Source organism: Camelus ferus, chromosome 6, assembly GCF_009834535.1.
Source record: "Camelus ferus isolate YT-003-E chromosome 6, BCGSAC_Cfer_1.0, whole genome shotgun sequence".
In the NCBI taxonomy this organism is placed as follows: Eukaryota; Metazoa; Chordata; class Mammalia; order Artiodactyla; family Camelidae; genus Camelus; species Camelus ferus.
The window spans coordinates 38,810,221-38,837,286 of NC_045701.1; the positions used below are offsets into that span (position 1 = coordinate 38,810,221).

The 27,066-nt window shown below is 36.6% G+C and overlaps 1 protein-coding gene across 4 annotated transcripts in view; it reads left to right on the forward strand.

Moving 5' to 3' along the window:
- AKAP6 (A-kinase anchoring protein 6) overlaps positions 1 to 27,066 on the forward strand; it is a 466,205-nt gene that overhangs the window by 195,361 nt on the left and 243,778 nt on the right. For all 4 annotated transcript variants that reach the window (XM_006191269.3, XM_014564808.2, XM_014564809.2 and 1 more), the window contains one exon: positions 26,100 to 26,351. In XM_006191269.3, coding sequence (XP_006191331.1) covers positions 26,100 to 26,351 — 252 coding nt within the window. The remainder of the gene's footprint in view (positions 1 to 26,099; positions 26,352 to 27,066) is intronic.

Sequence of the window (27,066 nt, forward strand, 5' to 3'; positions counted from 1 at the left end):
TTTAAACTTAGATTTTAGCTGAAGTTTCAGGTAGCAAATATTTGTTCATTAATTTACTAGTTATTTATTGAACCCCTCCCATATGTCAGCCACTGGGAATTTGAAGATGAATGATGCTACTTGGCCCCTGCCCTTAAGAAACTACCGTAGTCAGGAAGAGAGGCCCGTTGCATATTCTAGCACACCTAGGCTGTGGCACTGCAGTGTGCGGGCAGTGGAGTGTAAGAGGGCACCCTCTGGCCTCACAGGATCTCTTAGGATAGAAGACCCCCTCACAAAATTAATTCACCTGTTTCTAAAGGGGTAGCAACTGTGTTATAATATATATCTAATTTTGTTCTTCCAGAGATTTTTACTGTTTACCCAGTGTATATTCAATGATTAATTTTTTGTCCATGTTTCGGGTTTTACTAGCACTCTCACTCTGCTTATTCTGCTCCATGTAGCATGTATTACCTAATGGAGTGCCTTACCCAGTCTTAAGCTCAATAAATATTTGTTGAATGATAACTTCCTCTGTGTACCTCTATGGAAGATATAGGAAGAAATTAGAGCTGTTGTTCAGCCCTGTCATGAGCTGGATATTACCTGAAGGAAGTGATTATCACCAGAAGGCACTCCACAGCAGCACTTGGGGAGGAAGGTATCTTCAGGGACCCAGAATAAGCTATCCTGACATGCGTATAGGACTGAAATCAGAGCAACAAAATAATTTTGTATGTAGAGCTTTCTGCATACTGGGGATAGAATTCAGAGAAAAGCAGCTTACAGCACCTTGGGCCACAGGTGGGATTTACATACACCTCTGTTCCTTTCCATATGGTATAACATCAGCAGTTTTGCTGTGGGAATAAATTTGCTTCAGTCATCACCTAGGCCAAGGCAGCTCCAAGGCCCTGGGGTCAGGAAGTCAGGCTAGTTTGGTTATATGACAGGCAGAGATGTTTAGAGGATCTGAACTACCAAGTCAATAATAGTTGGTAGTTAAATAGTTTTACATATCTTTCCCTCCTTTTCTTTTTCTTGTCAAAACATTTTGGAAACTGTTAGGCAAACCCAGTTTATAAATGAGGGAATTTTCTTTTTTTTTTTTTTGAGCAAAAGTATATTTATTCAGAGAGATGCATGCTCCACAGACTGAGTGTAGGCCATCTCAGAAAGCCAGAGAGGCCATGAGGTGTGGGGGAAAGGAGTGGTTAAAGTAAAAGTAGGTATACACTCCATAGGCAGAGTGCAGGCAGTCTCAGAAGGCAAGCTGAGGGAAATTTCTAAGGTTGGACAATGGGCAGATGAGTGTTCATCTTACTGTTATTCTTTATACTTTACATATAAATTATATCTTCTGTTTTTAGGACATTTTTCATAAGAAAACACAGGATAGGAAAAAATCTTTTAGACAATGTTACATGAAAGAAGACAAAAGAACACACACTGCATGATTAACTTTACATAAAAATCAGAAACAGGAAGACTAACTATTTAGGTGTGCATACTAACTAGGTAAAATGATAAAAAGGAAACAAGAAGTGACTACCATAAAGTAATAGTCTTAATCACCTCTAGGTAACCAGGGTGTATGAGGAGCATCTTGGCTGTTAGCAATGTTCAAGTTCTTTAGCACGGTGGTCATTATACATGTATTTAATTTATGATTATTTGTTAGGATTTAAATTTATGATTTATAAACCTTTATCTATGCAAACCATATGTCACAACACAAAATTTTAAAACACCTGAGAAAAATAAAAAATAGTGTAACAAAATAAAAAGAGAGAGAGAGAAGGAATTTTCATTTTTATTCACTCATTTAGGGATTCTTTATACAATTAGGAAAGCTGCCCCTTGCTTCAGCTTTTACATGATGCTTGATTTTGATCTTACACAGTCAGGCCTGAGTATATTAAAATGTGACCTGTTCAGAAGATGAATGTTGTAGATAATGCAGAGCCTTGATATTGATGCTTAATAATAGAACTTAGATAATATTTTGTGACACAGTAGTAGTAACATTAAATAAATATCTCTATTAATATAGTCCACGATGTTTGAGATATTATTTTATATTTATTATCATTTTTCATTATTATAGTTGATATTATCACATATTTATTATCCAAGTAGAAATGACATTGAATATTATATAATCTTCAAGTATTTAATTTTTTCAAGTATTAATCACTCAAAAAGAGATAGAAACTAGACAGTATTTGTTACATGGTTTTTAATTTTAAAAGGCTCACAATTGCAGTTAATTAATTTTCATTTATACCAAATATTTGTTATTAAAAGTAGCACTTGTTGAATAAGCTTTTATGTACATGGTGAAAAATTAAAGCTATTCAGAAAGAATTTATATGAACTAAAATAGTATATCTATATGTAGTCATTATCTATAAAAGTTTAACTGTAATTATGTTCAAGAAATACTTGAGACTGATTTTGCTGCTTTTCTTTAGTACTTTTGTGCTTGATTTGCTTATGCAGGATCTTTATGTTCAAGAAAAAAGAGACAAGAAAAAGAGGGAGGGAAAAAGTCACTAACGTGTTTTATCAGCTTGATCCCTGGATTATCAACAGGAAATATAAACAGATTATTCTTAGCAATGATCTAGCTTACAAAAGACTTGAAATGAGCTTTGTGAAGAAGCATGCACCCACACACATCCCATGACCTGATCATTTGGCAGATTGCTACAAAACATTGACTTGAGAAGATCTTTCTTTAATATAATATGAATGAACATTACAATATGTCTGAAGGAAAGAAGGAGAATATAGTACTCAACTAGTTGCTGTTTCCTATACTTGTGACACCGAACATACTGTGTGGCATTGAACATACTTCTTCCAAGTCTCTGGTAGGAGAGCACACTGACATCCAGGATGCAATGATTAAAATTGCATTTGTGTAACATATCTACCCAGGATTGGTATGGTGGTGTCAGTGTGGGTGCCTGGACTAGTTAGAATGGTGAAGATTTGGATGGGCAAACAGACGTGAGCATTTCTATACTTTAGTGCTTATCACCACCTGTGGTGAGAAATCTCTATATCCCCCAACATTTTTCCCTTTCTCTACCAGTTTTGCCAAATATTTCTGGAGTCTGAATGTATGATGGTCATAGCCACCATCATGTCATAAGATGTTCATCCCCCATCCCTTTTACCCTTAGTATGAATAAATCTCTCTTTCCTTTAGCTCAGTGGATATGTGTACAGGGAACTTAGGATGGGCTCCCAAAGGAGCAAGGGTTGAGCCCTGCAGTTTCTCCTTGCAAAAGCGTTCTAGACTGGTGATGGCACAGCACTGGAGTGGAGCAGTTCTGCTCTTTGCAGTCATTCAGGGATCAAGGGTCCTTACATCTGGAGTAGTGTTGTCTAGTAAAAATATAATATGAGCCACAAATGTGAATCACGTATGTGATTTTAAATTTCCTAGTAGCCACATTTTAAAAATAGGTAAAATAAAATTTCATAATGTTACTCTGTTTAACCCAATTTGTCCAAAATATTATTTCAATGTGCAATCAATATAAATATTACTAATAAGCTATTTAAAACATTTTTATACTAAGTCTTCAAAATCCAGCATGTATTTTATACTTACAGTAATTCTCAGTTTGGACTAGCCACATTTCAAGTGCTACCATATTGGACAGTGCAGATCTAGAGACTCTGCCATTTTTCTAGGACTTCAGATTTCTCCACTGGATCTTTTGAGTCCAGCCAGCATACAAGGGAGAGAGATTTCATGGAGTATTCCAAAGGAAGTTTTATGGCTTAGGCCTGACAACCAAGTATATCACTTCCACCTTATTCCATTGACCAGTACTTAGTCAAATGATCCCACATAACTTGCTAGGGCACCTGGCCATTGTTTAGCCCTCTGCCAAGGAAGAAAAGGAAATGGGTTTGGTGAGCACATAGCAGAGCCTCCACCATAGCAGTTAAAGTATTATTATCCACATTTTTCAAATCAGAAAACTGATGCCCAAGCAGATTAAATGATGGGCTAGTTAATGGGAAAATATAAGTAGAATGCAGGTCCCTAGAGTGATGTTTCTTCCATCAGACTACCCTGTCCTCATTCATTTCTCCCTCAGCCTCCCGTTTAATTCTGTCCATGTAGACATAGTTCTTACAGAAAATCTATCGTCTTCAATATTTTATCTTATCAGCTCTCCTAGGCTTCTCTATGACTTAATGACAGTATCTTATTACTGCTGTTTTGGAAAATGACAGGCAGCCCAGTATATTGAAGCAAATATGTCTTATTACTGAATGGTTCAACTAATAGTACTATTCTGAGCACTGCATTATCATTTTGAGTGGGACTTTTCCTTCTGCATACTGAAGTTCCTCATTCAAAGCAAAGGATTATTAAGGTCCTCATCAAACTGTTTCAATCAATTTATGAATAAGCAGGAATGAGCAGTCTATTCAATTGAAGCTTTCATTTTTTTTTAAGTGCTTAGAAGAATAGTAACAGAAGTGCTCTTATGGTGAAACTATTGAATTGAAGTGCTTGAATAAGCTACTTTATTTCTTACATGGAAGGGGATATTTTGGGTGGAGAAATGCGATAATATTCCTCAAAGCAGACTACTGGTAAAGAGTGATGGCTCTCCATGGTCTACTGATTATAACACAAGTGTCCATTAGGTCAGGTTTTATTGAAGACAATATGATTAGACCACTGCCCTTTTGCTTTAAATTACCCATAAAAAACTAGTTTGGAGTTTTTGGTGTTGTCTTAAATTTTTTAACATAAAGTACATTCCCCAGCTTCAAAAATATAAAAATATTAAAAGATACATATTACATGATCCTCCTTTCACCCACCAATGCAGAGGGTTGGCCCTTCTGCCCAGCTTTTCCCTTCCCTACTCCAACCAGGTAGGTGCTCATTCTTAACCCGTTTCTTACAGATCCTTCCAAAGTTTGTATATGAATTTATAAGCAAATTTGAAAATATATTCTTATTTTTATTCTGTGTTATTCTATACGTACTGTTTCAAACCTTGCTTTTTAAGCTTGTTGGGGATATTTCTGTGTCTTTTTTATAGATGTGTGGTATTCTATTGAATGAATGTACCATAATTTACTTAACTAGTCCCCTACTAATAGACATTTATTCTGTTTCCAATATTTGGATATTATAGATTGTATTAGAATAAATAGACTTGAACATGAGTCATTTCAAAGAAAGTGTCAATGTATTAGAGACATAAATTCTCAGAAGTAAGATTCTAAGTCAGTGTGTATGTGCATTTGGAATTTGGTAGAAGTAGCCAGATTGCTCTTCACAGTGGTTGCATTAATTTATTCTCTGACCAGGAATGCATAATTCCTACACCTTTGCTGATAGTTTGTGTTATCAAATTTTAGAATTTTTGCCTTATAATTGAGAAATGGTATTTTGGTGTAAATTAAATTTATATTTCTCTTACTGTGAAAAAGGTTGAGCAGCTTTTCATATGTTTAAGGACTGTTTGTATTACTTTTTCTAAGAACTGCATCCATTTCCTTTGCCTATTTTTCAGTTGTTTTGCTGGTCTTTATTGATTTGTAGGAGCTCTGTATTGATGAGGGTGATAAGCTCTGGGATGTGAGCCACAATATATATTTTTTTCCTGGTTTATCATTTGTCATTTGACTTTGCTTAAGGTATACTTTTTCACCATTATGCAGAAGTTTTCTTTTCTTTCTCCATTGTCAAGTTTATCTTTTTAAAAAAAAATTAGTTCTGGATTTTGAATCCAGAAGGCCTTACTCATTCCAAGCTTATAAATAGTTAAGCTATTTTTCCTAGTAATTTTTACATTTTCATTTTTTACATTTAAATCTTTGATATGCTTGGGATTTATCCAGGTATACAATGGATTCAACTTAATCTTTTTAGATATTTCACTAGTTGTTACTTTTTCCTTCACTGATTTGAGATACCTCCTTTATCACATGTTCAAATACCAATGTGTATTTGGGTCTGTTTCTGGACTTAACTTTTTCCACTTGTCTGTGACAATATTACAGTTTTAATTACTGAGACTTGATAACATATTTTACTATTTGTTAGACTAGCCTGCCCTCACTGTGCTTTTTTTTTAGATTTCCTCTGGCTGTCCTTATTTGTCCATTTTTATGTTAGAGTCAGACTAACTCTTTGCAACCCCAGCCTTCAACTCCTTCTCCCAATAAAAAGGACAATCTTTTGTTACTTGTATTGGGACTTGCATTACATTTATAAAATAACTTGCAGAGGGCTGCTTTTTAGCAAAGTAGGACACTTCCTATCCAAGAACGTGTTTTGTTGTTCCATTTGTTCAGTTTTTTAAAAAATTCTCAATTAGTATTTTACAGGTTTTTTTTTTTTCATTTTAAGTCTTCCACATTTCTCTTAAGTTTATTCCGAGGCATTTTATCTTTGTTGTTGCTGTTAATGAAATCTTTAGTTATAGCTTCCAAGAGCTTATTATTTGTATATATAACTACTGACTTATAGGTATTAAATTTTTACTCCATTATCTGATTGAATTTTCTTGTTTGTCCCAAGTGTATAATCATATCACCTTTCAATAGTGGTATGCTTACTTTTTCCTTCCCAAAGTCACTTTTCTGGTTCTGTTGACTTTCACTAAGTTTTTTTTTTTTGGCAAAAAACAACTCCCAGATCTTTATTTTGAAGCATAGTTGATTTATAATATTATATTAATTTCAGGTGTACAGCATAGTGTTTCAGAATTTTTATAGATTATGCTCCATTAAAAGTTATTACAAGATAATAGCTATAATTCCCTGTGCTATACAATGTATCCTTGTTGCTTATTTATTTTATACATAGTAGTTTGTATCTCTTATTCCCATACTCCTGATTTGCCCCTCCCCTCTCCCTTTGGGAACCACTAGTTTTGTTTTTTGTGAGTCTGTTTCTGTTTTGCATATACATGCATTTGTATTATTTTTTAGATTCCACATATAGGGGATATCATACAGTATTTGTCTTTCTCTGTCTGATTCATTTTACTAAGCATAATATTCTCTAGGTACATCCATGTTATTGCAGATGGTGGAACTTCATTCATTTTTATGGCTGAGTAATATTCCATTGTGTATATAGATACATATATATGTATATATACCACATCTACTTTATTCATTGATCTGCTGATGGGCATTTGAGTTACTTCTATATCATGGCTATTGTAAATCAACTTCCAGATCCTCATGGCTCACTGCAAGTTGTATTTCATTACTCACATTACATGCCCATGACAGACTGGTTTGTAGCTCTGCTCCATGTCTTTATCATCTGGAGCCAGGCTGAAGGATATTCTTGTCTCCTCAAATCAGGAAGCAAAGAGTGATGACAGAGTCATTCCATGGTTCTTAAAATGCTAGCTACTTTATTTTGGCTCACATTTCATTGGCCAAATAAGTCATACGGCTACATGTGTTATCAGTGGGGCGAGGAAGTATAATCCTTACACAGGGAGGAGCATTGACTATTAGAAATCAGTAACATCTACTATAGCCTCTCATTTATTTTTCCAGATAGGCAGCAAACTTCAAATAATACAGTCATAACTCTTTGAGTTCATTAACCTCAAATACTTTATCTGTATAGACTTAGAATTGTCATTGCTATATAAATCAACTCTTGCTGCATGAGAAGCCACTCCACAATTCAGTGCCATATAGCAACAAGCATCATCTAGCTTACATGTCTGCTGGTTGGCAGGTGGTGGCTGATGGAGGCCCAGCTTAGCATAGGAGTTTCTGTCATCTTCCTTGAACCAGTGGGTTAGCCAAAGCAGAAGTGAGATTAGGGTGAGGCAGGTGAGGCATCTGGTTCAGGCACAAAATTTAAGAGGGGGTGACAAAAAACTTAGTCATTAAGATAGTATTTTAATGCAGTATTTTTAAAAACCAAAAGTAACATAGACAAACTATGATGAATAAAATACCAAAATTTTAAATAAAAGCATGATCAATAACAATGCTGTGTCAAGTCATATTGGAGCCTCAGGCAAAAGGAAAAATCAGTAATATTGATCCTGTCTTTAGGAGCAATTATTGAAAAAGTGTATTTATTGAGTGTTATGTATAAGGCATTATGATACATGTATAAGGCATTATGATACATGTATAATGTATGTATATATCTTATTTATGAGGTACATATAAATATAAGTGATTCCGTTCAGTTGCTCAGTCATAAGGTATTTATATCAAGTAAATATACTACTTTTCACAATCATAGTCCAGCAATATTCACAGTAGTCTGAGAATCCAGTTTTTGGAATCTTCTTTAGAGACGTCTGCATACTTCTTTGGAAGTCCTCAATGGTGTCTAATTCTCATCCTTTTTATGGTAAATTTTACTTTTGAAAATAGGCAACAGTTATTTAGGACCAAGTGTAGGGTAAGTAAGCAGGGGTATTATGCTTGGTATTAATCTTTGGTCAAAATAAGAAATGAATGTGAAGACATATGACATTCATTTTACTGTGCAACTGGCGAACTTGTCCTGAAGATAGATCTTTAAATGGAATTCTAGAAATTTCTGTTTGAACTGTGTTGCTGAAAAAGGTAGCTCCACAGAGTGACAACTTTGAGAAAAAAGACTCCTCTTGGATACTAACTGCTAAAGTCTAGCATTAATGTGGCTCCTCTTCCATATCAATGACTTGAAGGAGTGTACTCATGTCCTGATGAATGGAAGAGAATATAACTGTCAGTAACTTAATGGCATGATTCTAAGGACATTGAATCAGCTTTGTAGATAGAGTATAAAACAAGAGTCATAGTTCTATTTGTTCTGCCATGGTGTAGAAATTGAAAATACAAAGAGATAGTGAAGATTACAGTAAATGCTCAATCATGAAGAGACTAGCCCCCATCATATCTATATAATCTGCACTCCCTCCCTTGACCCCTCCAGAATTTCAGTCATACCATGGTTGTAAGATCTGGCCTTGATTTTGTATGCATATATAAGTATCTAGACACATGTAGACTTGTTGGCCAATAGGTGAAGATGGTCCATTCACGCATCAATAAATCTGTGAATGAATCAGTTATCCAGTCACTAATTCAGAAATACATAATGAGGTGTTCAATCCCAAACTTGTGTATCAGTATGTCAATAATAAATAACAGTTTTATGGCCTGTGCAACTGTCTTTCATATGTACATCTCATTTTAATTTCTTTATCTTAAGGAAGTTCCCTGTCTCTTTTTCTGTGTGTGTGTCTGTCATGATACACACCCCTCCCCCCACACTTACTTCTTAGGAAGACCTTAAGAAAAAGAAAAAAGTGTCTATACACATATCTAAAAACCAGTACTTCTCTGGTTATGGTATAGGAAGAGACAGTGGTGACTAGCATAAGATAAATATATTAGAGGGGTTTTGTTTTTTTGGCATAGTTATTAAGTAAAATTCTTCTTTTTTTTTTTTTTTTATATCTTCATTGAGGTGTAATTGACATACAATAAACTGCACATATTTAAAAGTACACAATTTGGTAATGTTTGGCATATGTATATATCAATAAAAATATCACCACAATCCAGATCATGAACATACCCATCATCTCCCAGAATTTCTTTGTGCCCTCCACATTCCCCTCCCAGGCAACCACTTACCTGCTTTCTGTTGCTATAAATTTGTTTGTATTTTCTTTTTTTTATTGCTTCTTGTTGTTTTTTTAATTGAAATATAGTTGATTCACAATGTTTCAGGTGCACAGCAAAGTGATTCAGTTATACATATATACCAATAGAGCTCATCGATGAATTCAGTAAAGTTGTAGGATACAAAATTAATATGCAGAAATTTGTTGCATTTCTGTACACTAACAACAAAATACCAGAAAGAGAAATTAAGGAAACAATCCCAGTTACCATCGCATTAAGTAAAATTCTTGACCATCTTCTTTCTAGCTTGGCCAGTATTGTATCTATCCATCCAGCAATTGCTTATTTATGAACAATATTAGTCAGTTAGGGGATCATACCACAGCAAATCTCAATTTGGGCATTTTTAGCATTACTTATAGAAAAGTAATAAGACTTGTCCCAAAATGTGTAGTCTAATGCTTTGCACAGGCACTATTGTGAATACTAAAAAAGTAAGGCACAATTCTTCGCTCAAAGTCCTTACCATCCAATGCTTCAAAGTATACAAAATAATCTTGCTTTTCAGGTGGAAGGCTTTTGCAGAAATTAGCAAACCAGAAATTAGCAAGCCAGAAATTAGCAAGTTAGAAATACTGGCCTCTAATTATATTCTACATTTAAAATAGGGAAGAGTGAAAGGAAACATCAAGATGTAATGCCTGGGTGGCTGTGCTTATTAAGTGGTGTGTTCCAGCATCAGAATGTATTGGGCTGGCTAAGCGCATTGTGTGGTGTTTTTTTCCATTTCCACAGTTCTTTCCCTTACACATGCAGCAAGCTGCTTCACTCAGCTGTGAAATAGTTACCATTGCAAGGCAACATATAATTAAGTGCTGGAATGAGTGGGGCAGGCAAGTGTTCTTGGAGATCAGAGGACAAAGAATTGAGCTTGGCCTGGGAAAAGAATTGTAGAGTAAGCAGAGCTTGAACTGGGTTGAAAAATGTGTGATCGAGCACAGACTGAAAAAATCTCTAGAGTAACTTCCCGTTTTAAAGTATTCTGTGATTATTTTATGGTAGTCCTTCATAAACTGGAGTAAAAACTTTTGAATTTATTCTTACATTGTAGAGACTTGAAGGTTGTTTTGAGCAAGGAAATCACATAATGAAAGGAGGAATTCATCACGTAATTAAAGGAACATTTATTGATATTTAATTCAATAAAGGATAATTGCTTTAGGGATGGTGGTTAGACATATTGGAGGGTGGAAACCAGCTTGGAGGCTATACCAGTGGTTCAGAAGCAGGGCAGTTGAAATAAGAATCAAAGGAAGAAGACAGACAAGTGTCATTGTTTATTCATTCTTTGTTGATCTTAAGAAACTGTACTAGGTTCTGGAGATCCAGCAATAAGTAAGACAGAAGAGGTTCCTATTCTCCTGGAACTTAATACTCTTAACAAAGGGAAAAGTCTGCAGAATTTGGTGATTGACCAATAGGGTATTTGTGCCTTTAAGAGAATAACACTCCAAGGCCAACGTCCAACTATGAAGGATTGGTTTAAGAAAAATGATGTATTTTTGTAAAATGGAATACTCTGCAGCCACAAAGAATTATGAAACACATTTATTGACACAAAAAAATTCATGATATGCCATTGAGTGAAAAACAACGTAAAAATAGAGCACAGTCTAGCAAGTTATGTACTACTTTGTATGAAGAGTAGGTTATAGGAGATTTATTTAATTACTCTTCATTCAGTGATTACTTATCAAGTGCCTACTATGTGCCAGGCTTTGTTTTGGGCTCTAGGGATAAGTGCCAATGAGACAGACATGGTCCCTGATCAGTTTTTTTTCCTTAGCTTTTCTGATTTTGGGGGATACTTATATTACTTCTGTTGAACAATAAATTTTTTTAAGTAAAAAAAAATTCTCTAGCTGACCATTTGTGTGGTGCATAAGTGTATTTTATGACTCTTTATTGGCTGTACAAGTGATGTTGTGCTGTTATAGATGACAGTGTCCTGGTCTGTATCTCATCTCGGTGCTTACACAAGATGTGGGGTGGCTCCGGGACAGCAGTCTCCTGCTTGGGATGGATCAGGGCACTGCCTGCTTGTTGGCAGCTAGAGTGGCCAGAACTCCCAGACTCAGTCTGGCTCCAAGGCAACCAGAGTCCTGCTGATGAGCCATGCAACTCTGCTGGCTTTTTATAGTCCATTTGAGGGCTGGTCATTCCAGCTTTGGTGTCGATTTACATTTGCTGTATGTTACTTGACACTCCTTTATTCTCCTTGAGGTTGCCTGTCCCGGAAATCTCTGTCATTCCATAAACCCTGGCAGCTGACCTCCCACAGTTTGAAAAACAAAATGTATTCTGGCTCCACTTAATGGAAGTTGTAGGGTGAGTTCATGGGTCAGGACTTAGATATAATATCTTTATGGGCAGAGCATCTCAAGGGGGATCTGGCACTGGCCGTCACTTAGGTTCCGGGACTCTTACACAAAAGCCCTTGTGTTATTTCCCTCCCTCTGCCCACCTCTTCTCCCACAACTATTACTAACCGTTTCTTTCTGCTGCAATGCACTTGTTATCGCCTCCATTTTTAAAAGACAGGATCTTTGTGTATATGCTGAAGAACAAAAAAGCAGGCAAAAAACCCACCAGGTGATTATTTTTTGAAAAAGTATTCCATGTTCCTTGTAATAAATTATAATATATAAGTAAACATATGGATACATATAAAGAAAAAATTGCTTGTAATCCTGTTCCCCAGAGAGATTTTGATACTTGTTTTACTTTCTACTCATGTAGTTGTTTTCAGCTTTTCTTCTACCACTTTTATAGCCTATTTATAGATCTTAAGCTGTGTCCATACCAATATTTTCCACCTAAGACTGACCTATTCTGTAGAGAATGAATGCTATTATAATTAGGTGCTTAGCTACTTTTTCCAACCTCAAGATGGCCTCTTTGCCCTGATCATATGATGAAAGATCATTTGTCCATTTCAAGGAAGCATCTGTTTATTTTCTCATGTCAGCCGTGGCTAAAGGAAGTCATTAGAGTCAAGCTGGCCAATCAAATCTTCACTCCTTGTTGCTCTGTGATGAAACTCCAGGGGCATTTTAATATAGAGGGCTCCTCACGGGTCACTGATGATCTTGACCTTTGCACCAACCTGGGGAGAAAAGAGGAAAAGAGGTCCCTCTGGATCAAATCATCCTGCACATACCTTCTACTTTCTGCTTGGAGTATGAGAACCTTCTTGATGTTTATGTGAGCAAACCTGGAGTACAGATCCTCTATGGAGTGTTAGTAGACAAGCAACATGGACAAAGTTTAAAGTCCACTTTTCACTAGTTCTAGAGTTAAATTTTCCTTAGGAATTCCTTGTTGTCAGTGTTCTTTCTCTGATTTCAGTTCAACCCTTTCCAGGCTAGGCCTCTCTGCACCTGACTCTCTTAGTTGAACCTTGCTTCTGATTTCTACTCAAAGTCTGAATTATTGTCACAAAGATGTTGTGCAATTCTAAAGAAGCAGGATCTCCCGTGTTTGGGTGTTCCAGGTCTTCAGTTCACTTCACTCACAGAACTCACCTACTGCTACTCTCTTGTATTAACTATTGACAATTCCTGTATGTCTCAGATTTCCCACACTGAGTCTTTTTTCTTCAGCCACCCATTCTGGCCACACATTTTCTCCTCCTTTCATGGAGCTAAACTGAGTACTTGAATGCAGCAGCTATCTCATTTTAAGTGTCCTGTTCATCTTTCTCCCTCCTGTCTTTTTTTTTTTTTTTTTTTTTTTTTTGTTAACTTTAGCAGTATACTTTACTCTTTGTAAGCTGCCTTCAATCTCCCCATTTTTTGGACGTTGGTAAGATCTAAATCATGGAGAAACAATGTAAGTTAGCCTTATCCTTGTAAATCTCTCTTACAGTGTTTCCTTACTCTTATTTTCCATATCTCCAGTTCATTTGCCTATTTTATTTTATTTCTTTATTTTTATTATTCATTATTAATTTACTTATACACATTTGAATTTTCACTAGACATTCACAAGATGGTTTTTGTCTGCAGTTAAATAGGAATAGAGGAGCATAAGAGTTAGGATACTATTGGGAGGAGCTTACTAATCATGGATTAAATGTTGAAAGCAGTAACCTGAGATTTGGTTGATCTTTGTGCATGCTCAGAGCTCATTTATTGGTCCTGCCTTTCCTTTGGTGTGCTTTCTGAAACATTGCTCATTGTTTGATGTGAATGGGATTGTGTGTGTATAATCAGGGAAAAGAAAGTTTTTCCTCATGAAGTTTATAGTCAGTCTAAGTAAGCAATGAGGTTAAAATGATTTTACAGATAAAATTAATTGGGGAGTTTGAAAAGTGCATTGAAATTGAATTTATTTCTCAGCTGGTTGTTGATTTTGAAAGTAAAGTACAGTGTCTTCTGAGGAGCCTGAATCAGGGTTATAGGACTATTTGAATAGATCCTTCATCTTTCATTTTAGTTTGTCATTAGGGCATTAATAATGGATGGTTGCTGCACTTGGTGATCAGATGTGGTATTTTGATCTATCCCAAAGGGGCCTCTGGAAAAGGGCAATGAGGGTAGATTTAAAACCACATTATTGGAATTCAGTAACTTTTGTCTTGCTTTGTATGTCTAGTGCTTGCTGAAGAGTGGTTCTAATATGGAGAGGCAGTCAAGCATGGAGCAGGCAAAATACCAAAATGGATTTTCTTAACTAAGATGTAAGCTGAATTATATGTTTTAATTTAGACTTTGATGCTCAGCATTAAATTTTTTCAGAAAATGTGCTAGATGTGTGCATTTTGCTTTCTGTGGTTCTGTGGATGAAAGGATGAGCATAGGAACAAAACAAATCCACCAGTACAAATTATTTGCATTGATGGAAGTAAACAAAAGTCCATATAAATCAATTAGCAAAAACTGTGTATTTCAGTAATCCCTAAGCAGTTGTGAAGCACTGATATTTTAGTTATGTAAAGTGTACCCGCAAGGGAGCACTGAGTTCTCTTTAGATGTCTTCACTTACCTGGTAATTACTCAAAGGCTATGGTAGCTTAAAAATGGAAGAGCTGGGTAGTAGGGTATTGAGGTCACTCCTAGAGATAAACAAAGTCTTACTTTGTCGAGTAATGGAATCTGTTCTCAGAGACATCCTTCCCATGTGGGTTTGTATGAAAATGTAGAAGAGGGTTGATGATCTATGCAGTTATGCTCCGGGACAAATCAATCTACCAAATTAAAAGAGAGAGAGGATGAGTAATGTTTATATTCTCATTCATTTTGGGTGATGAATGTCTTTCCCTCACCCATATCTTTATATCAAGTCTGCTAAACTTTAAAAAAAGCAATCAAAGCAAAACCAGAGCTGAAAGTCTTAATGATATGTTATTTACCTGTTAGTACTTGGCTAGTAGCACCTAGCCACCTGACTTAGAGCCCTAAGAAAATGATGATAGGATATCTGTGAATAAAGTGACAGGTGTCTCCCTGCACAAAAAGAATGCTGGGAGTTAGGGGATCCTGTTGCTCTGACATTGATTTTCTTCAGTCAATGATATTGACTCTTTTGATATTGTACTCTGTATTATTTATGCTGCATAACTGTATTCCTTGATGTGTTGCTATGGAAACTGACTTTACTTCTTGCTGTTTAACTACTTTTTTTTCTTTTTCACAAAAGAAATGAATCTCTAAGTGGAGAAAATTTAAAACATGCAGAAAAACAGTACATTAAAAATCATTTATAATGCTGCCACCTAGAGAATATACTATGAACAGCTTTGACATCTTTTCAGTTCTTTGAGTATACATAGCTATAATTTTTAATAGAACTCTTTTATAATTTACTTTTTCTTAGTTAACAACATGTCTTAAACATCCAACTTGCACATTTTAGTATCTGTATATTTTTTCATTGTGTGGAATACCACATCCTGTTAAACCAGTCTCCTCTCTTTTGATCTTTTGGTTGTTAGATTTTTTTTCACCTTTATAAATAACTCTGTAATTCCATTTAAGTAGGTAAATATACCCATGAAATTATTGGGTACAGGGAAGCAATGGGAGTTTTTCAGAAGGTTAATTGATGACTTGCATTCCCATCTACCTTACATGAAAGGGTTAGTATTGGCTTCAGAATATGGACTTGTTGTTATCTCATTTACAGGGAGTTAACCTTGGCCCCTATAATTAGTTCTTCACAGGACTCTAATCCTATGAGGTTTTATTTCCTGTTCTGGACTCTCAGATGTGAGATTTAAAAACTTGTGTCTACAACATTAGCTCCCAACAGGCATGCTGTAGGTGTTTAACACAAATCAACAGCCAAGCCAGTTGCTGTGGATATATTTATGTGGGGGAGAAAGACATAGAAACACATCCTTAGAAGCTGTGCCATGTTCTTAGTGATCTAAATATATAAAGAGAGCATCTAAGAAAGAGGTTGACCTTTCCAAGGTCACACCATGAGTCAGCAATGAAGTCCCAAATAGGACTTCCATCCCCTTAACTTCTTTCTCCCAGTATAAAGAGTATTTATGAATAGGTCAAGAGGAAACATTTATAAATGAACTTATATGACCATTTATAACTTGAAATGCTCCAAAATTTCAAGAGAGTTACTAAAAATTTCCATCTCAGGTAAATAAATCTAAATTGCTAAAATATTTTGATAAATTTTTAGAAAATAAAATCTTAAAATGATTGGAATTAAGAGGAAGTAGTAGGTGGTGTAGGCAGGTGGGAATGAGCCTCAAAGGAATGTGTGTGTGTGTGTGTGTGTTTGTGTGTGTGTGTGTGTGTGTATTTGCAGGGATCTGAGGAATAGGAAGGTAGAAGAATAATGGCCTGAGTCTACCATGGTGACTAAGGAAAACACAACCAAAAGGGCTTCTCTGGACATTAACCCTGGGGTGGAAAAGCAGGAGTCTCAGCTCTCATTCTGAATGGATTATAGATCTTTTCTCCTCAGCCTGTAGGTATGGCTCTGTGCTGTTATTTCAAAGCTTATGGGAGGGCCACCTGCAGGACCCAGAGAGATACCTTTCAATGTTCCCTGGACTGGGACTCAGGTCTCCTGACTCCCAGTCTAGTGCTCATTCTACTACTGGTTGGAAATAGCAGTCATGTTACAAGGATTTTTCAGAGATATGCAAAAGCTTCTGAGTAACAAAAGCTCAGGCTGTACATTATGGGAAGCATACACAAAATAAAAGAGAAACAAAACAAAAGAACATCTTAGATCTTGAGAGTAGAGATCATCCATTCAACACCGTGTTATAGATGAGGAAACTGAGACTCAGTGATCTGTTGGGCCAAGGATAATCAGTACACAACAGGACCAAGACCTCAGGCTTTCTAATATTCATCTTGGTGTAAAGTAATCTAGATGCATATTATGATTCATTTATTCTTTCTCATGAAAATCTTACAAGCTCCTATTTCATGGTTCGCAAATTCAATATCACTAACATCAGCATGTATTTAAAAATCTATTTGCATGTGGTACTATGCTCTATAAAGCAAAACAAACAAATGCAGTGCTTGCCACACAGGAATTTCCTAAGGCAGACAGACTTCATAGAAATAGACAGAAATGACATATAGACCACTGAACAAACAAAGCAAATATGTAAATTGTACAACTTTTGCCATGTGAGATGGTAAATGAAGAGATCCTCACAGTCCATGGCTTGAAGAGAAGACCCATCTTCATCTTTGGATAGCCCTAAACTGATAAGTAATAAGGGTCACCCTATGCGCTGTAGGTGTTATACTGGAAAGAAAAAGAAAGAGGACTTTACCTGACAAACCCAGCACTCAAGTTCACATAATGGTGCAGACTCTTTGGAATATTGTTGATTACTACCTTCCTTGATTTTTGTCCTTTTGCATATTCTGTGATGGTCTGAAAAGCCTAGAAGAGTCTGCTGAGGCAGGAAGCCTCTAGGGCATGCCTTCTAAAAGCAAAGATCTTTTCCTTCCTTGTGGGAAAACTAATGGTCATGTGGTTCTTAACATATTTTTATTGAGAGTTTATTCCCATTTTAGAAGGACCTTGAAGATAATAAAGGAACCTGCAAAACCCCTAAATGTTTAAACTGTGTAATATGAATTTTGGTGAAAGTGAGACCAGGGTGTAAGTTCTACTCTCTCGGAGACCAGTGAAAGACAAGCCAAATGTGACTCTGCTCACTTCTGAGGTAACAGAAGCCACCTTGACCAGATCTTGTAAATGGCTGTCTCAGCCATTTGCTTCAGGGCCAGAATTAGTAGTAGTAGTAGAGTAGTATTAGTATTAGTATTCTGAAACTATCGTATGTATAATGTGAAATAAAACAAATGAGTAAGTATGAGATCTGATTCCATTACCCACTGTTTTCTTGAGAATCAGAATTCTTGGTGTGGAAGAAAGGAGCTACAGATGTTGTATAGAAGATGTTGGTTAAAAACCCTGTGATCATGAATTTGAATTGGAAATATCAGCTATGAACTCATAAAGGTTTTTTTTTTTAAGCTATACATATCTACTGGCTCTGTTAATTTTAAAAAGCCTGGAAACAATGACTAACGCAGTAGTAATGAGCATCCCTACTGCCCAGATGGTAGTCTGGAAACATTTTTTCTCATTAAAGGAAACCAAGACTTAGAAAAATGGCTCTTTCAGGTCTGGAAGTATACAAGAGCAAGGAAGATATCAAAGTCTACTTAGAATAACCAACTTGAAGTCAAATTGAAGGGGATCCTACTAGCCAAAGATGGACAATTTGAGCTTCAGTGAGGTTAAGAATTGCAGTGGATCAAAATCCACCAAATATGTTTTAATCCATGAGTACAACATGATATTAACAACCAACTGGTTGGTTACCTTCTGAAAGTGACAGAGAACAATTCATTATCTTGAAAACCAATTCATTATCTTGAAAACTGGTAAAGGAAAGGAAAGAATCAAGCACTTATGTTGATTTCCCTTATGAATTATGTCACTGTAACCAACTTGTTGATAAGAAGCACCTTCTATTCCAGCTAATAAGTGAAAACAAAATGATAGAATTAGAATATCATCATTTTACAATTCCCACTACATTAACAATTTTAAGTATCAACTATCAAAAAAGAGCATAAAGTGAAGTTAAATGCCTCTTGATAAAAGAAGACAATACTACTTATAGTTTAATCAAAGAAATTGAACCTTAAACTAATCAGTCCTCAAGATCCAGGTGACAATTTGTAGGAAGGAGACAGATGAACCAACACGCTGACTGTTTCATGTAGCTGCAATCAACAAATCCAAATTATGGGAAACTCTGCAGGTCTAATGCCGAGGGCTTTCAACAGATAAATTGCATGAAAAACAAAGGAATAGATATGGAATCTATAGGTTAAAAAGACTTGAAGGACATATTAAGTGAAAAGATGGGAAAAGTAACTTATAGTATCCAGGCATGCATACTTAGGTGATAAAACCATAAAGAGATGCAAGAAAGTGATTGCTATGCAGTTCAGGAAAGTGGTCACTTTTGGAGGGTTGTAATTTTTGACCTGGATGGTTGTTACAAGGGTGTTTGCCTTATCATAATTCACTAAGCTATGTATTTCTGTGTGTGATATTTTGTATCTGTTTCATTCTATAATAAAAGTAGAAAAACAGAAAAAAAAAGAAAGAAAAGAAAGCACATTAGAGAAACTTGCAAACCTGATGCTGCCCTGGAGATTATCACAACACTGTCAGCATTGGGTAAATAAGGTTGTGGAAAATTATGTTCTGGGGCACAAAGAATGTAAGTTCTTCTGTAGAGGCACCTGTGTAATGTCAGAGGCAGGCTACCTTTCAAGTCACTGGAGGTTCTGCTTTCATGGTTTTGTAGCAGCAGACCTGCATGTAACTTCAGTTTCTAAACAGAAGACCCATCCATCTCTGGCTCAGTCTTTTTCAATGTGTGGTGCCTGAAATACCAGCATAATGGCCATTACATGCTTAAGAAAATGCAGATTTCATAGTCCCATTTCTCTTCAAAGGAGCAGCCTGGCATCTGCATGATTAACAAGCATGCTAAAGTATAAGAACCACCACTGTCTTCTCTGTCAATTTTTACCTGAAATCAATTCTGCAAAGGTGTCTTGAGGAAAGGACAGAGCTTATGAGCAGTTTCCAGATAAGCTGTGAGCATCAAGGTCATAGCTATGATTTTCGCTAGTGAATAAACTTAGATTTTGAACCTTTATCTAGAACACTAAATGTAAATGTGACTAAGCAATAGCTCAACTAGGAAAAAAAAAACATTTTCTCCAGTGTGCAGCCATAGTTGTCAATTTTCCTCTTGTCTTTTTGCTCGATTTTTCTCCTTCTCAAATAAGTCAGAACCTGGGATTACGAATTTAAAGTAATCTCTCCATCAGTGAACCCTCTGAAGCTTTTAAAATAACAATTTTAAACCAAAAGAAATTTAATAATAAAAAGCAGAATAATCCTGCTTTGGATTTGGCCAGGTATGGCCAGACAGGACTTCTAATTGATTCTTTCTCAGTTGAAGGCAAAGGAGGCTTTCAGAGCATGAAAGCAGAAGCGTGACGGCTTCCAGGTCTGCATTCAGCGTCTGCATCCTCCTCTTTCTACCATCTCCTTCACGCTCGCAGATCCACATGCTTTTTCAGCACCTCTCCTAATCAAAATGGGAGATGATTCAATGTTAGTTACCTGATATTTGTTGGTTGAGTATTGATTATTGCGGATACACTTAGGAGAGGACGCTAAACTAGAACTTGCTTTTTAGAGACTTTACTTTGGTGAAATACAATACTTTATCCAATTGAATCCAGTTCTACAAACATCCTTTGAACACTGCCCACATATATGGCAGTGTCCTAACAGTGCAAAGACGAGTAAGACACATTTCCTGCTTCCAGAAAGGTACAATCTAATGAGGGGACTGGATGAGTACTAGCTAATGATAACAGCAAAATCATTTCTACAAACATAATCTCATTTCAGTCCCCACACTTTCAGAATTTTAGTAATTAAAAGGATAAGCACTGTTGTTAATTGTAGAGTTCTTTCAACTTTGGAGAAAAGTAATGTCATGATTATAAAAATCTCAGCATCCCTCCCACTAGTCTTCATCATCATTCTCAATATGACAAAGAAAAAACAGACCATTAGAAAAGTGTATTGGAAAACCATTAGAAAAGTAGTCTACTTTGGGGGAAATAAAAATACTTTGTCATAGGAACATCTATCGGTCTGTCTTTTGGAGAAAGTACAGTTTTAAAAGTCAAGGGAAGTTGACATTAATACTCTGCAGTAGGATGTGTTTGGTATAAATTGAAAGTTTTAGTTCAAATGTTTCACTTGTGAGTTTTTTTTAATGAGTAATTGTGATATTCTCTTGATCTGTATTTTAAAATACAAAGTACATGTATTAGGTAAGAATCTCTTCTCAGCTTTTCCTAATGAACACACATGCATATGGTGAGCAGATGGGTAAAAGACACTTTAATCATTCATTTCTACAATGGCTAGTAAACAAAATGAACAGTCATGATGACATGGCATTTTGCAATAAGACTAAAATATGTATACAAAATACATCTTATATTTACTTCTCTCTTGCTTACTGATGTTAGAACATTAACAACTCTTTATTCTAAATGTAATGATATGCTCTGAATAAGATGAGAGTTCAAGGTTTTTGCTACTCCGAAAGGAAAAAGATGGATGTGGAAGTGAGGAGACCTAGTCTTTAGAAGTAGGTTTTAACTCAACGTTCATTTTAGAAAAACCATCTGAATGTCCTGCAGTTACACAAATGTAAGTCAAGAGTGTTTTTTGAGAGAAACAGTGACATTATTTGGGGGAAAGAGAAAGAAACATTATTTGGATTGTAGATGAATGCAAAAATTATTGCCGATCACTGTTCCTTGGAGAGGCAGGTTTTAGGTATTGAGGGGTTTGCTCTGTTTTCTCATTTGGAGAAACGCATGGCGAGAAGCAGGAAGCAGAGAGAAGTCGGGAAGGGCTGCATTTGTGGGACTTAGTGAAACTGGATGCCAAGTGTTGCTTCAGGACCTGGGCAAGGAAGTGGCTGGAAGTTTATCTGCAGATTTCCCTCTAGATACATACGGAGCCCTTGGAGACTGGCAGTTTGAGACACTTTGGCAGAATGTTGATCCACGGATACTTGTAATTTCAAAAGGAAACCTTCAAGATGTTTTGAGAATAGTTGAGAATGGCCATGGTTGCCTTATGACGAGGCAGCAAACAGGTCCCCTCCCAGGGACAGTTAGCAGGAGCTGAGGCAGTCACAGTTAGTGTTATTACAGTAGGCAATTAAAGCACTCGCAGGACAGGCACCCTCATTTCTTTCTCATGCTGGTGAAAACAACATACTGGTTAAATGCATAACAGTTATCTTAAAAGCCCTGTATCTATCTAGAAGAAGTTAAGATATAACTGGAAAATGCATATACAACAGTCTTGCAAAAAAAGAAAGGAAGAAAAGACACCTCTCTCACATAAACATACAACTAAATTAAAAGAAAATAACTGACCCAACTAGCTGGGGTTTATTTGTAAACAGTCTCAGGTCAAATCAGTGTTTATATCAGCTACTTCAGTAACCACAGATTTCCATTTCAGTGACAGGCAGCAGCAGCTGCAACTTTGAGAGCACAAGATATCAAGAAGGTTGAGTGAAGTGGGCAGTTGGCAACATAATGTATTCAGTGCATTTTATACTGTGAGTAATTCTGAATGCCACAGGGGCTACTGTGCTGTATATGAATTAAACAAGAAAATAGCATCACTTACCCACATTAACACAGTAATGTCTATGGGAAAAAATCTTATATGACTTTGAAGATACATTGTTAACCACTGTCATTTGCTTTAATTCACTTTGAGGTGGGCTCCAAATTAGCTTCATTTTCTTTTATACTACTAGAAAACAGTGTGGATGTTACAGAATCAGAGATGATGATAGTTGTGCCTTGACCTTCAGAGCTGTGTGAGTTGTAGTTTCCAAGAATCTGAAGGGAATGTATGACCCAAAATGAATTTGTATATGCATTTTGCTAAGAGAGTGTAAATTGACTTTGTATTTTTTTTTATTATTTAAAAAATTATCATACAGCAAAATTGTTTCTACTTTGGTGTACAGTTCTACAGGTTTAACCCATGTGTAGATTTCTATTATCATCTCCACAGTCAGGATACAGAACAGTTCCAAACCCTCAAAAAATCCCCTCTTGCTATCAGTCTGTAGTCATGCTATCCATACCCCAATTCCCTGGTAACCACTGATCTGTTTTTCATCACTATAATTTTGTCATCTGAGAATGTTACATAAATGAAATTATATAGCGTGTAACCTTTTAAGACTGGCCTCTTTCACTTAGCATAATGCTTTTTGAGATTTATCCAAATTGTTGCAGGTATCAATAATTGCTTTATTTTCTCCAATTGCTGTGTATTGTATAGATGTACCATAGTTTGTTTATCCATTTATCCACAGAAAGACATTTAGTTTTTAGTGATTAGGAATAGAGCTTCTTTGCATTTTTGTGTGTGCCTGAGTTATCATTTCTCTAAGATAGACACCCAGGAGTGTGCTTGCTGGGTCTTATGGTAAGTGTATGTCTAACTTCATAAAAAGCTACTAAGATGTTTTCCCATGTGACTATACCATTTTCTGTTTTTACCATCAGCGTAGAAGAGTTCCAGTTATTCTGGAGCTCCTCTGTACTTGATGTTGTCAGTAATTTTCTATTCTAATCATTCTAATAGGTATATACTGGTATCTCTTTGTGGTTTTAATTTGCGTTCCCCTAATGGCTAATGAGGCTGAACATTTTTTCATGTGCTTATTTACCATCATTATTAGGTAAAGTGTTTGTTCAAGTCTTTTGCCCATCTTAGAATTGGGTTGGTTGTTTTCTTACTATTGAGTTTTAAGGATTCTTTATATATTCTGGATATAAGTCCTTTGTTGGGTATGTGATTTGCAAATATTTTCCCAGTATGTAACTTTTCCTTTTCTTAAAAATATCTTTCACAGAGCAAAATTTTCAATTTTGATGAAGTTAAATTTAAGGGTTATCCAAACCTTTTTCTCTCCTAGATGTGTCATGTATTCTGTACCTGTAAGATCATAGTGGGGCCTAAGAGACAGAGACTCAGAAATCTAATTTATGAAATCAAGAGAGTGGTGGAAGGGATGGCTGTAGAGGCTGTGCTAGGAGGCAGGAGGTAAATGAGAAAAAGGAGTGGAGGGGATAGTGGCCTGGATGAGGTGGAGGAGTACCTGTAGTGGGGGAATGAAAGTGGAAAAGTTGGACAAAGAGGTTGGTGGCACGAGGAACTTTCTGATGTTGTCCCACAGGTGGAGTGATGGCAAGTCCAGAATGGAGCCATGGCAGAGTCATCCCAGGGGAATGGGTGTGGTCTTAGGAGTTATGATGTAAAGGAAATTCGAGACGGGGGTGTGAAAAAGTGTGAATGTTGAAATTACTAATGTAAGGGTATGCTCAGTATGGAGAGGAAAACGATGAGTCAGATGCATTCTTCAGTGCATAGGAGTGGAAGAGGAAACTGGAAGTAACAGCAATGAGGAAGACTGGACGGTTTAGCAGACAGTAGGCACCTACGAAGAAAGAAGTGTATGGAAGAAAGGAATGAGGGCAAAAGATTAATGGTCAGAAAGTGGCAAAGAAACATTGAGACCTGTCCTTCCCCCATGACCTCCCCCCTCTCCAATACTCCTCCCCATCTCTTAAGCGAGGCCTGGGAGAATGAGCAGCCTCCCCTGGGAGAGCAATGGTGGAAGCAGGAGCCTTGGACAGAGTCTAGTTTGGGTAAGACCAGGAGGTAGAAAAGATAACATTTGTGAGGAAGTTAAGGCATATTTTTACACTGGAGTAGGGCTGTTAGCCAGGAGACTACTGAGATTTTGGAAGAGGTCAGCAGTGGGAAGAAGGGCGTTCTCCAAGACAACAAAGTACTATACAGAAATGAGCATCTTAACAGGGCAAAGGATGCAGGGCATTTGCTTTGGGGTGGTGGTTGAGGTATCAGAAATAAGAGGTGTGGGGGGTGAATGGAATAGATGTCCAAATAAGCATCAGCTGAGACCCCAGGCTATGTGGAATATCTGATAAGTCTATTTAGCTTGAAACTTTTAATCTGTTTCAAGTTATTACCCCCGATTTGTATCATTATCACCAATTAGTTCTTGGTTTCAAGAACTAATCTTGAAACATTTACTGGAATTGTACGATAATTACTGTTCAAAGTTCAGCATAGCTTTCCATCATTATTCAATAGTTTTTATTTTGCCTGTTATTTATGCATTGTTAAATACAGGTTATGTTTTAGTTTTTCTTTAAAAACAAGTAATTGAATTATATGAAATCAGAAGGTTATATTTCTAGCATAGAATGTTTAGATACTCATGATAGGGCTCAGAACTCAAATGCTATCTTAAAATTTTAGCTTGAATAAAAATCATAAATAAAAGCCCCATTTGAAAGAAATCAGTGATACATAACTAAAAATGAATAACTGAGCACTTTTAACTGGCATCTGCATCATCTTATGCTTAAGGGACACAAATTGCTCAAGTAAATATTACCATTGATGCTACTCATTTCATGCTGCTGGTCTCTGACAGAACAATGGAAATGTGGGAACTTGTAAGGACAAGTGACACATCGGATAAAATCTGACTACTTAATAGTATGCGTGGAGGAGGTTGAAACTTTTATTTAGTAATGTTTTTAATTTAAATGTCTGGGTCTTAAAAACAAAACAAATCATTATTTTATCTTTTTTTACCCTTGGGGATTCTTTGGCTTTCCTTCTTAAGAGTGATTCCTCTTGCAAAGTGTGGCCATCCATTAGGAAATTAAATATTAAATTGTGTCCCTGTGGGAATGTGATAGTTGTTCCTTACATTGAACATGACTCACTGAGAATGACTAGGAGTTTCTTTGAAGCACACATTCTAGCTCGTTTCTCTTTGTACTAGGTGTCTAAATGATGCTTCTATCCTGAAATATTATGTTTGGTGAAGCTCACCAATAACAAAGAGAAGAGCTGTTGGCTTCCTTACCTGAATCCTAACTAACAGGAAATAGAGAGAACAGAGACTAGATTTGTGAGGTAACCTCTCACCCTGGCTGAGCTTTCAATTTGGATGTCTGAAAGGATAGTAGGATTTTTGTAGTTTAGAAAAAGATCAACTGACCTGTATTCAATGAAGGCCCAGTGCCCAGGAATATAGCCTGTGACTGTGTATCTGAACCAAAACAAAGGCCAGCTGTCCAACATGTGCTCACCTGACCTGTTGGCCCTGATAACTGGTGTTAGGTGAAGGAGTAACCTTCTTACTGTACCTTCTCCAGGATAAGACAAAGGAGTCATTATTTATTTGCTTTTCTTTATTGCAGGATATTTGTGAAGATATTTCTGATCATGTTGAGCAAATCCATGCCCTCCTTGAAACAGAGTTCTCCCTGAAGCTGCTGTCCTACTCCGTCAACGTCATTGTGGACATCCACGCGGTGCAGCTCCTCTGGCACCAGCTCCGTGTCTCAGTGCTGGTCCTGCGGGAGCGCATTCTGCAAGGTCTGCAGGACGCCAATGGCAACTACACCAGACAGACAGACATTCTGCAAGCTTTCTCTGAAGAGACAAAGGAGGTGGGTATTTTCTTTGAAACCAAGTTATGCATAGTCAAGTGTGAGCACTTGAGAATGTTTTCAGTTCAGTGGTGTGGGATAGGAATTCTTTGTAGGTAAACAAGCAGATCCTGAGCCAGGCTTTGAATCTAGGTATAGTGACCAGAGGCTAGCGCATTTCTAATGTGAATGAAACTGTAGACCAGAGTTAACTCACACCTGGTAGTTTGCACAGATACCACCCATAACTGTTGGTGCTAACCTGGCTTCCTGTTCCTCATTCAGTTATCTGATAAATATGTATTGAGTGCTTACTATGTTCCAGGCACTAGGTGCTAAGAATATGATAATGATGAAGACATGGTCTTTGCCTTCAAAGAGCTGAGTCTAGTAGGGAGATGGAGACAAGTAGGCAGACCTTAAGACCAAATTGTGATCTACATGGTCTATATGAAGTTCAGTGGTCTACGTGCTGCCACTGCAGGACAGGGAAAGGGAAACTCATTCAGACAGGGAAGCCTTTCTAGAAGAAGTGAGTCTAACTGAGACCTACCTAAAGGAGAAGCAGAATTAGCCTGATGAATGGAGGTAGAAACTTCTCTAGACAGAAGTAATGGCATAATCAAAGATCCAGAGGTAAGAAAGAGAATGATAGGCTTTGAGAGTTAGTACTGGAGCAGAAAGTTCAAGGAAGCAGGATTTGAACAAACAGATAAGCAGAAGTCAGGTCATGAAG